Source organism: Bufo gargarizans, chromosome 6 (assembly GCF_014858855.1).
Source record: "Bufo gargarizans isolate SCDJY-AF-19 chromosome 6, ASM1485885v1, whole genome shotgun sequence".
Classification (NCBI taxonomy): domain Eukaryota; kingdom Metazoa; phylum Chordata; class Amphibia; order Anura; family Bufonidae; genus Bufo; species Bufo gargarizans.
This window is the reverse complement of record NC_058085.1, coordinates 33,402,164-33,413,535: the sequence shown is the minus strand read 5'-3', so window position 1 is coordinate 33,413,535 and position 11,372 is coordinate 33,402,164. Positions and strand designations below refer to the sequence as shown.

At 47.0% G+C, this 11,372-nt stretch overlaps 1 protein-coding gene across 2 annotated transcripts in view; it reads right to left on the bottom strand.

Moving 5' to 3' along the window:
• Positions 1 to 583: 583 nt before the first annotated feature.
• LOC122941663 (zinc finger protein OZF-like) overlaps positions 584 to 11,372 on the bottom strand; it is a 28,255-nt gene continuing 17,466 nt past the window's right edge. For both annotated transcript variants that reach the window (XM_044299074.1, XM_044299075.1), the window contains one exon: positions 584 to 1,987. In XM_044299074.1, coding sequence (XP_044155009.1) covers positions 681 to 1,987 — 1,307 coding nt within the window. In that variant the 3' untranslated portion in view covers positions 584 to 680. The remainder of the gene's footprint in view (positions 1,988 to 11,372) is intronic.

The window sequence follows — 11,372 nt, the reverse complement described above, 5'->3', positions numbered from 1 at the left end:
AGTATCTGAGGAAAGGGATTTAGGGGTCATTATTTCAAAAGACTTAAAGGCAGGCAGACAATGTCATAGAGCAGCAGGAAATGCTAGCAGAATGCTTGGATCTATAGGGAGAGGAATTACCAGTAGAAAGAGGGAGGTGCTCATGCCGCTCTACAGAGCACTAGTGAGACGTCATTTGGAGTACTGTGCGCAGTACTGGAGACCATATCTCCAGAAGGATATTGATACTTTGGAGAGAGTTCAGAGAAGAGCTACTAAACTAGTATATGGATTGCAGGATAAAACTTACCAGGAAAAGGACCTTAACATGTAGAGCTTGGAAGAAAGACGAGAGAGAGGGGATACGATAGAAACCTTTAAATACATAAAGTGAATCAACAAGGTAAAAGAGGACAGAATATTTAAAAGAAGAAAAACTGCTACAAGAGGATATAGATTTAAATTAGAGGGGCAAAGGTTTAAAAGTAATATCAGGAAGTATTACTTTACTGAGAGAGTAGTGGATGCATGGAATAGCCTTCCTGCAGAAGTGGTAGCTGCAAATACAGTGAAGGAGTTTAAGCATGCATGGGATAGGCATAAGGCCATCCTTTATATAAGATAGGGACAAGGGCTATTCATAATATTCAGTATATTGGGCAGACTAGATGGGCCAAATGGTTCTTATCTGCCGACACATTCTATGTTTCTATATGATTTATCTGTGAAACATTTTTAACATTCTGAACAAGAAAGTCTCTTCTCTCTCTAGTGTGAGTTCTTTGGTGACAAACAAGGGTTGACTTCTTAGTAAAACATCTCTCACATTCTGAACACGAAAAAGGCTTTTTCCCCGTGTGAGTTACTTGATGTCTAACAAGATCAGATTTCTGGCTAAAATATTTCCCACACTCTGAACATGAATATGGCTTCTCTCCTGTGTGACTACTCTCATGTCTACGAAGATATGACTTATCTTTAAAACATTTCCTACATTCTGAACATGAATATGGCTTCTCCCCTGTATGATTTTTATGATGATTAAGAAGATTTGATTTACAATTAAAAGATTTTCCACATTCTGAACATAAAAAAGGTTTCTCCCCTCTGTGAGTTCTTCGATGACAAACAAGGGTTGACTTCTGAGTAAAACATTTCCCACATTCTGAACACAAAAAAGGCTTCTCCCCCGTGTGAGTTAGTTGATGTCTAACAAGATCAGATTTCTGGATAAAATATTTGCCACACTCTGTACAAGAATACGGTTTCTCTCCTGTGTGACTTCTTTTATGTATAACAAGATTCGACTTATCTGTAAAACATTTTCCACATTCTGAGCATGAATATGGCTTCTCTCCTGTGTGAATTTTTAAATGCTTTTCAAGATATGATTTATGAGTAAAGCATTTCTCACATTCTGGGCATGAAAATAGCTTCTCCCCTGTGTGAATTCTCTGATGTGTAACAAGATTAGATTTTTTTGTAAAACATTTTCCACATTCTGAACATGAAAATGGCTTTTTCCCTGTATGTGTTATTTGATGTCTAACAAGATCTGATTTCTGGCTAAAATATTTCCCACACTCTGAACATAAATATGGCTTCTCCCCTGTGTGACTACTCTCATGTCTAAGAAGATGTGACTTATCTGTAAAACATTTCCCACATTCTGAACATGAATATGGCTTCTCCCCTGTGTGAATTTTCTGATGTTTAACAAAAGCAGATTTATGTTTAAAACATTTTCCACATTCCAAACATGAAAACGGCTTCTTCTCTGTTTGATGTTCAACACCCATTTTGTGGCTTTTCTGTTCCTTTGCAATCTGTGATAAATCTGAAGTTTGGACATATTTAAAAGAATCACATGATGAATCTTTGCTGAGAAGACCTGAGGGTACGTCTGGGATTATGGCATGTTCTTCACTTGTATTTTGTGTAATAGCATAATCCTCTGTTTTAAAATCTGAAGATGTCACATGCCCATCTGAGATTCTGGTACAGTCATCTGAAAAGAATAAAATTAATTTGACAGCATAGTATTTATAACATTTCTATATAAAATGCATATTCATTGCATGGCATGTAGCAAAATCCAATATTCAACTGATTTTCACAATGGAGACAAATCAGATCACTGTCTAAGGATTATGTATTCCATCATATCCGTATTTTGGTCCACAAACCACACAGATATCTTCCGTGTGTATTGCTCAATTTTCTCACTTCCATCAATAGAAATGGCTACTTTTTGTTTTTTGTTGAGAAGAATAGGACATGTTCTATAGTTAGCAGAAAAGACATACGGATGCAGAGAGTACACAGGTCTTTTTTTTTTGCAGACACAAAGAATTTTTTTTGCTATCCACCAAAAACTGGGATAGCACATGGATGGAAAATATCACAATATTATATGAGCAGTATATAGTGGCACTATTTACATGTCTGATATGGTAGTTTTGTTAATTTGTACCGTTATCAATATTCCTCTACTATATTATAAGGACTTTGCATCTAGCAGTGAATGTATTGTACATGTGCATGCCTAACCTGCCACTCTGTTCATTTTGGGGGTCTCTGAGGGGGTAATATAACCATTCTCGTGATCAGTGGAGGTCCCAGCAGTAGGACCCCCATGATCTAATAGTTATCCTTTATCCTGTATAACTGGAATGCCCTCTTAGCAAATATTGTATAGATGGAGGGAGGACCCTCAGAATCAATTCTCCTGGTAGGCCACACTCAACACTGCTGAGACCGGGTTTCTCAGGAGCTCCTGAGTTGCCACCCCTACAGACAGTGAAGGTGGGGTGCTTCTGAGACTCCACCCCCACAAAGACAGTTCAGGGGGGTTCTCCTGAGATGCCACCTCCACAGATAGTGTAGTGAGGTAATAGAGTTCATCTCTAATGTAGTGAGGGAAGTAATACCACCAAAAACCAGAACTGTCCCTGCTGCTTTTAAAAGCTAGATGAGTCGTGTTCAGCATTATGGCAGGAATATGATTACTAATAAACAAAAAATGGGACTGGAATAGTGGATTTAGCCTTTTTGAGGTGATAAACACTTACTTTATAGTTATAAAAATTCTGACTAGAAGGTTACCCCAAATAACAGCCAGGTGGGCAAACTGGACAGTACAACTTTAATCCAAATTGTTAGCTACCGTATTTTTCGCCCTATAAGACGCACCGGCCCATAAGACGCACCTAGGTTTTTGAGGAGGAAAATAAGAAAGAAAATATGTTTTAACCAAAAGGTGTGCTTTTGGTAGGTTTGAACTAATGGCGGTCTTTGCATGACACTATTATAGGGGATCTGTGGATGATGCACTGTTATGGGGTGGGGGATTTGTAGATGGCACTGTTATGTGGGGGATCTGTGGATGGCATTATGATGGGGGGATCTGTGAATGGCATTATGATGGTGAGGGGGATCTGTGGATGGCATTATGATGGTGGGGGGCGTCTGTGAATGGCATTATGATCGTGGGGGGATTTGTGGATGGCATTATTATGGTGGGGGGATCTGTGGATGGCACTGTTATGGTGGGGGGGATGTGTGGATGGCACTGTTATGGGGTAGTGGATCTGTGGATGACACTGCTATATGTGTCATCCACAGATCCCCCCATCATAATGCCATCCACAGACCCGGCCATAATAATGCCATCCACAGATCCCCCCCAACATCATATTGCCATCCACAGATCCCCCCCATCCAGCCATCCACAGACCCCCCCATCATTATCCCATCCATAGATCCCTAAGGAGGGGCTGTAGTAGGCGGGGAGAGCGGCGGGCAGTGCAGGCACTGTACTCTGGCCCCACCGCTCAGTATGTACTGTATTATACCTAGTGTTAAATCATAATATCTTAACTGCGCTCCCCCTGCTCCCCATCTGTACCGTACTTACCGGTACACATGTCACACTCCAGTAGGGAGCCACAAATTGCTCATTTTGCAAACAGGTCATACAAGGCAAGTATGTCTTCTTTGCAGACATTGAACATAGGCTCATGCAGATCTTTCTACATAGGGAAGACTATTCGCCCTATGTATGAAAGGTTCAGGGAGCACATCAATTCTGTTAGATCAGGAAAAGGATGTCCAAGATTGATTGAACACGTGGTTAACCATGCATGATAGCAATGTTAAATGCTTAAAGTTTGTGGCTCTAGAGCAGGTGTTTGCACCACCTATAGGAGGGGATAGAGATCGCCTCCTTATGCGATGGGATCGTTAGGGTTAAACGACCGAAATGATTTAAGTGTATATAGACACGCATCTAGATTAGCCTTTATATGTAAATGTAGTAATTGTCAGGGATTATTTTATGTCCGATACTGTGTACATGGTCCGGTCACTGCTCAGGAAGCTATTGATATGCCTTTGCGTCAGAGGTTACCTAGGTAACTTGGGACCTGGTATAAAGGAGCGCACAGTTAGCGTGATGAGATCAGAGGCCAGAGGAAGCGCAAGGTGCGCGAAATGGCCGTCGCCTTCTTGATCACTCAGCATATACATGCTTCTGTCCGCCCCAGCCTGCTGAAACTTTGTATTCGATTCCATAAGAATAAAGTTACTACTTGCAACATCCGGGTGAGTGCCGCTATCTTTATTTCTTCTACTCATCGCATCACATGTCACACTCCGTCTCATGTAGTAAGCGCTAGCAGGCAGGCCGGGCTGCAGGCGGCCGTAACTCACTGAGGTCACGTGCCTGCTCCGCATACTTTATGAATGAAGCAGGCGGAGCAGGCACGTGACCTCAGTGAGTTACGGCTGCCTGCAGCCTAGCCTGCCTGCTAGCGCTTACTACAGGAGACGGAGTGTGACATGTGTACCGGTAAGTACGGTACAGATGGGGAGCACAGTTTAGATATTATGATTAACACTAGGTATAATACAGCGCATACTGAGCGGTGGGGCCAGAGTACAGTGCCTGCACTGCCCGCCACTTTCCCCGCCTACTACAGACCCTCCTCCCTCCTCACTAATACATCCCAGTTTGCGATGCTGCAGCATCGCAGACTGCGATGTAAATTGCCAGCATTCGCCCCATAAGACACAGGGGCACTTTTCCCCCACTTTTGGGGTAAAAAGTGCGTCTTATGGGGCGACAAATACGGTATACAGGGGCCTCCAGTGTATTTCAGTTTCTTGACACTGATAAGGTATTTGATCAAGTACACTGAGATTTCCTCTATGTGACCTTGGAGAAACATGGCTTAATGTTTATGCTATTCTGGCCTTATATGAGGCACTGAGTCCGATGGATTCCTTTTATGGTCGAATACCAGAAATATGTATTCTTTAAGCCGTAATCCATTGGGGTTGCCAAGGAGGAGATGTGGAGCCTAAGGAATGACCTGGTAGTCACCCTATCCTAACCCCCTATGTGGAGGAACCATATGAACTCTGTTGCAGTATGACCTCCAGGCCACAGCCTCCAGAATAATTATGGATTAGTAGCAGCACCAATGCATTAACAGGGGATTCAGTAAAGGAGCGAAGTACAAGATGGGAGCATGGCCAGGAACCAAGCCATGGTCAGGATCAGGATCTAACATTTTAATCAATAGCGACACACAGGAACAGGAGCCAGGAAAACAAAAGTACTTACAAATGCATGGCAGAAAAATAACATGAGAATAAAAAGGTCCCTGTGGTGCAGGAACTAAAGTAGCAGTGATGAAGGCCTATGTCTGCCTAGCTTCTGAACATGGCTGCATGACTGCACTTCGCCATAAATTAGGCACATCCTCCAGGAGTGCAGAGGATCAAGACCCACACAGCTCACGCCGTCTTAAATCTCCTTTTGGGTCTCATTGACCAAAGAAACTGTCTAACATAAAAACTGTTTTTGTTACCCATGGCAACCAATTACAACGTAGATTTCATTTCCTATTCTGCTCATGAAGAATGACAGTTTTTCTTTTAGAAGGCCTTGATAAATCTTCCCCAATGATCTCTAATTTGGAAGGTGATAACTAGATTTTTGTACTTACCATAAAATTTGTTTCTCTTCTGTTCATTGGGGGACACAGGCTTGACCTTGGCATGTTACAGAGCAGTCCCTGGGGTGGGCCTAACCAGAAACCCTCCTGCCAATCAGATAGCCGCTGTCTGCAAAACTCTATGCCCCAGAGCCGCGTCAGCAGACGCAAAGGTGTGCACCCTATAAAACTTGGAAAAGGTGTGCAAAGACGACCAGGTCACCGCCTTGCATACCTGAAGGGCCCAAGAACCGTAATGCACCGCCCACTAGGCCCCCACTGCCCGAGCAGAATGAGCAGTCAACCGGAAGGGTGGAGCCCGGTCCTTAAGGCGGTATTATTTCACAATGGCCAAACGAATCTATCGAGAAATGTAAATCTTCTATGTTGCCAGCCCTTGTCTCGTCCCTTCTGGATTGACAAACAGGGAATCCGTCCGCCGGATTGATGCCACCTGGGACAGATAGACTCGAACGGCCCGTACCAAATCCATAGTGTGGAGCGACTGCTCCCAAAGATGAGATGGGTCCGGACAATATGAAGGGAGAATAATCTCCTTATTTAAATGGTATGTCAACACCACCTTCGGAAAGAAGGACTGAACATGAAAAAGGACTACCTTATCCTGATGGAGGATCAGGAAAGGCAACCGACATGACAGAGCCGCGAGTTCCGAAACCCTACGAATAGAAGTGATTGCCACCAAAAATGCCACCTTGTAAGACAGGAAGCAAAGCGACAACTGCTGCAAAGTCTCAAACGGTGAAGACTGGAGAGCGTTGAGCACTGGATTAAGATCCCAATGATCCAACAGAGGACGGAAAGGGGGCACAGCATGCACCACCCCCTGCAGAAAAGTCTGAACCACTGAAAGCGAAGCTAAATTCAGCTGAAAAAGAATGTAGAGAGCCAACACTTGCCCTTTGAGGGAGCTGAGAGCCAGCCCCAAGGCCATGCCCGACTGCAGGAAAGGCAAGAGTCGCGGCAAAGAGAACCGAGCGGGAGACAGCTGATGCCGCTTGCACCAACTAAAGTTGGACTTCCAGATCTGGTGGTAGATTCGGGAAAATTATGACTGGACCAGAGAATCCCTGAGCCTTTAGTATGGCGGCTTCAATAGCCATGTCATTAAATGTAGCGACTCAAAATTCAGGTGGAAGATCGGCCCCTTTGACAGAAGGCCCTACCGAGGAGGAAGACGCCAGGGTTCGTCGATGAGAAGGGTGACCAGAGACGCATGCCGCAATCGGCATGGCCAATCGGGGGCCACGAGAATGACGGGCAGTCCTTCGGACCTGACCTTCCTGAGGAGATGCGGAATGAGAGGCAGAGGCGGGAACACGTAAGGAAACGTGAACCGACTACACAGAATCACCAGCGCGTCACACTGCAGGGGCTATGGGGTCAACATCAGAGAGGCCAGCCACCATCTAAGGGCCCGGCGGATTGGAGCAGAGAGACGCATGGGCAGATAGAGAGGCTGGGGAACGGTCCCAGCTGGACAGAATGGCTCACTGAAGAGTTTTGGTATGGTACCGAGCATAGAGAAGTGCTTCAAAGGCAAAGACCATGTGACCCAGAGCCCACATGCAGTGAATGGGAATAGGACATGGCTGCAACAAGGTGAGACTCTGAAGATGGAGAGCAGGTAGCTTCTCCAGAGGCAAGAATATCTTGGCCTGAAATGTGTTGAGCACCATGCCCAGATAAGTCAGCCGCTGGGATGGATGAAGACAGGACTTCTGTCTGTTCAGGGTCCATCCGAAGTGTTTCAGGGTGTCCATGACTATGCGCATGCTGTCCGCTGTCACCCGGAATGACGGACCCTTTACCAGGATGTCGTCTAAGTAAGGGACCGCCATGATCCCCCTGGCATTGAGCAGGGCCATGACTGCCGCCAGAATCTTCGTATAGACACTGGGAGCCGTAGCCAGGCCGAACGGGAGGGCTAAAAACTGGAAGTGAAATGGACCCACTGCGAACCAGAGAAATCTCTGATGAATGACGCAGATGGCCATGTGAAGATAAGCGTCCTTGATGTCTACCGAGGATAGGTACTCCCCCGGTTCCATGGACGCAATGACAAATCTCAGGGACTCCATCCGGAAACTGCGGATGCAAAGGAAGCAGTTGAGTGCATTGAGGTCCAGAAGGGGACGGACTATCCCCTCTTTTTTGGAAATCACAAAGAGATTGTAGTAAAACCCTACAAAACAGTCTTGCGCAGGAACCAGAACAACCACTCACTGCTGCAAGAGTGTGCGAATCGCCTGAAAAAAAGGAATCTGCGGCTGAGGGAGAGGTCGGAGGCGAAGACCGGAAAAAATCAGGATGGAGGGGGGACTTGAATTCCAGTTAGTAGCCCTCTGCAATCACCTCTCACACCCACGCATTAGAGACAGCCAAACATGCCGAAATAAATGAAGCCGGACGCTCACCTGATCTGAAGGCTCCGGAAGCAGTCCGTCATACAGCGGAGGGCTTAGGGTTATAACACTTTGAGCCCTGTTGACAGGGACTCCAGGAAGGGTGAGGCTTGATGGAAGGCTTGTAATTCTGATCCGGGAACGACTTGTAGGCCGACCTCTTAGGGCTGGAAAAACTCAGAAAGGGGCGAAAAAAAGGCTTCCTCTTTTTTGACATATTAAACCGCCCACTGTTCTCTGGTAAATGAGTGCTCTTACCACCCATAGCGTCCGAAATGATCTCATCCAGGTGCTTACCAAACATTCTGCTGCCGGTAAAGAGGAGTGCCGTCAGGGTCCGCTTTGAAGCATTATCTGCCGCCCAGCAGGAAAGCCATAGGGTACGGTGAATAGCCACCAACAGGGCTGACGAACGAGCTAGAAGGCTGTCTGCGTCCAAAGAGGCCTCGCAAATATACGCACTGGCATGAGAGAGCTGCAGTTCCCCAGAAGGAACTCCCGAGGTAAGACCCTGATGCAAATTATCTGCCCGTTCCCCCATAGCCTTGCTCACCCAAGTAGAGGCAAACACTGACTGCAGTGCTGTGCCCACTGCTTCAAAGGAAGACTTTGCAAAGCTTCCAGTTTCTTATCCCTGATATCAGAGAAAGAAGCACCATCCGTCATTGGCAAGGTAGTATGCTTAGCCAAGCGAGAAACAGCCGTGTCCACAATAGGTGGGCGGAGACAGCAACATTCCAGCTGTCGCTCCCAGGCGTGGGACTGGGAAAACTCCTGCCCTGCCCCAAAAAAGACTCCGGCCCACTAGCCTCTGCACACTAGCCACACAGACCATTAGAGATAGGATATGCCAACACAAATCCAATATCCGTTGTCAGAACAACCATTTACCTTTCCCTGCACACTTTGCAGCTAAGCGACACTCCATTGCCCAATTGCGTTTCCAGGTGGTGGAACAGTATCAGTCCCTAGAAGAGGCGGGGATTTATCCCGCATACTAATGAACAGGGAAGCGCTCTGGATCCACCGCCTACAAACCTTGGAACCAAAGGGGCTCAAGCGAGAATATGAAGTTGCCAGTTTTCTCTAATTTCAATATAAGCTATTACATGTGACAGGGAACGCTATCCTAAAATCCTAAAAACTATCTGCTATTGGTTACATGCTCATACCAAAACTATATGTGATCTGTATACACCTAAATGATAAGAACTAGATATACATTAGGAACAGGGCCGGCGCCACCACCCGGCAAACCCGGGCAAGTGCCGGGGCCCCCTGCTCTTTGGGGGGCCCACTGTGCCCCGCTCACTCCTGCAGCTGTGTCCTGCCTGTTTTGAATTCTAGGGCAGCTTACCCCAGCAATGCAGACAATTTTCGCCATGTGCACTGCTGGGGAGCGGCCCAAGAACTCAGAACAGGGTAGATGGAGTTTCGGTAGATGATCGATCCTATGCTAGAATGTAGTTGTTAGAAGGAGGTCTGTGACATCACTGGTCACATGCTCCTTCATGGTCACATGACAAACCCTGACGGCAGCAGCAGCTTGTGGAAGGAGGAGGGGCTGTGTGTGCCTGCAAGATGCAGATCGAGGTAGAACCAGAACTTTATAAGGGGCAGCATATGGAGCTCATATATGAGTGGGCAGGTGGAGCACTCAGGGGCAGTGGGGTTCAAGTGGAGTGGAATCTGGTGCAATTAAGGGGGTTTATCATACAGATCCAGCTGTATTATGAAGGCCATGTGTGTGTCTGTCTGTCCCTGTGTGTGTGTCAGTCTGTCTGTCCCTGTATGTGTGTGTCAGTCTGTCTGTCCCTGTATGTGTGTGTCAGTCTGTCTGTCCCTGTGTGTGTGTCAGTCTGTCTGTCCCTGTGTGTGTGTCAGTCTGTCTGTCCCTCTGTGTGTGTCAGTCTGTCTCTGTATGTGTGTGTCAGTCTGTCTGTCCCTGTATGTGTGTGTCAGTCTGTCTGTCCCTGTGTGTGTGTGTGTGTCAGTCTGTCTGTCCCTGTGTGTGTGTCAGTCTGTCTGTCCCTGTGTGTGTGTCAGTCTGTCTGTCCCTGTGTGTGTCAGTCTGTCTGTCCCTGTGTGTGTGTGTCAGTCTGTCTGTCTGTCCCTGTGTGTGTGCCCCTTTCTGTGTCTATAGCTTCATGCACACCGGCCGTGGGCATCACGGATGCAGATCTATTCACTTGAATGGGTCCGCAATCACTCAATGGGAAGCACTACTGAGCGCTTCCGTGGTGTTTACGCCCGTGCCTCCGCACCGCAAAAAAATAGAACATGTTCTATTTTTTGTGCTGTGCAGACGGATCATGGACCCATACCCATTCAGGTTGAATGGGTCTCAATCTGTCCCGGCCGCCGCTTGGACGTTGCCAGTGCATTGGGGACCATGTGGTCCCCAATGCACGGAACGGACGCATAACGGCAGTGTGCATGAGGCCTGAGGCATTGCTTAGACTCCATCCCACAGTCTAGCCAGTGCCTAATGGGTTACGGTTTAGACCACCTTCTGGTACATGTTGATAATTCCCTTTTAAACCCCAGTCCATGTCCCCTCAGTACTGGGAATCAGTGGGAGTCATATTAGACGGTAACAAAAGGTTGGAGCAGAACTAAAGGTGGCCACACATTAGATAGAAGTTGGTTGATGATCGCACATGTGTCTGTCCCCCCGTGTGTGTGTCTGTCCCCCCGTGTGTGTGTCTGTCCCCCCCGTGTGTGTGTCTGTCCCCCCCGTGTGTGTGTCTGTCCCCCCCGTGTGTGTGTCTGTCCCCGTGTTTGTGCGTCTGTCCCCGTGTTTGTGCGTCTGTCCCCGTGTGTGTGCGTCTGTCCCCGTGTGTGTGCGTCTGTCCCCGTGTGTGTGTGTCTGTCCCCGTGTGTGTGTGTGTCTGTCCCCGTGTGTGTGTGTCTGTCCCCGTGTGTGTGTGTCTGTCCCTGTGTGTGTGTGTGTCTGTCCCTGTGTGTG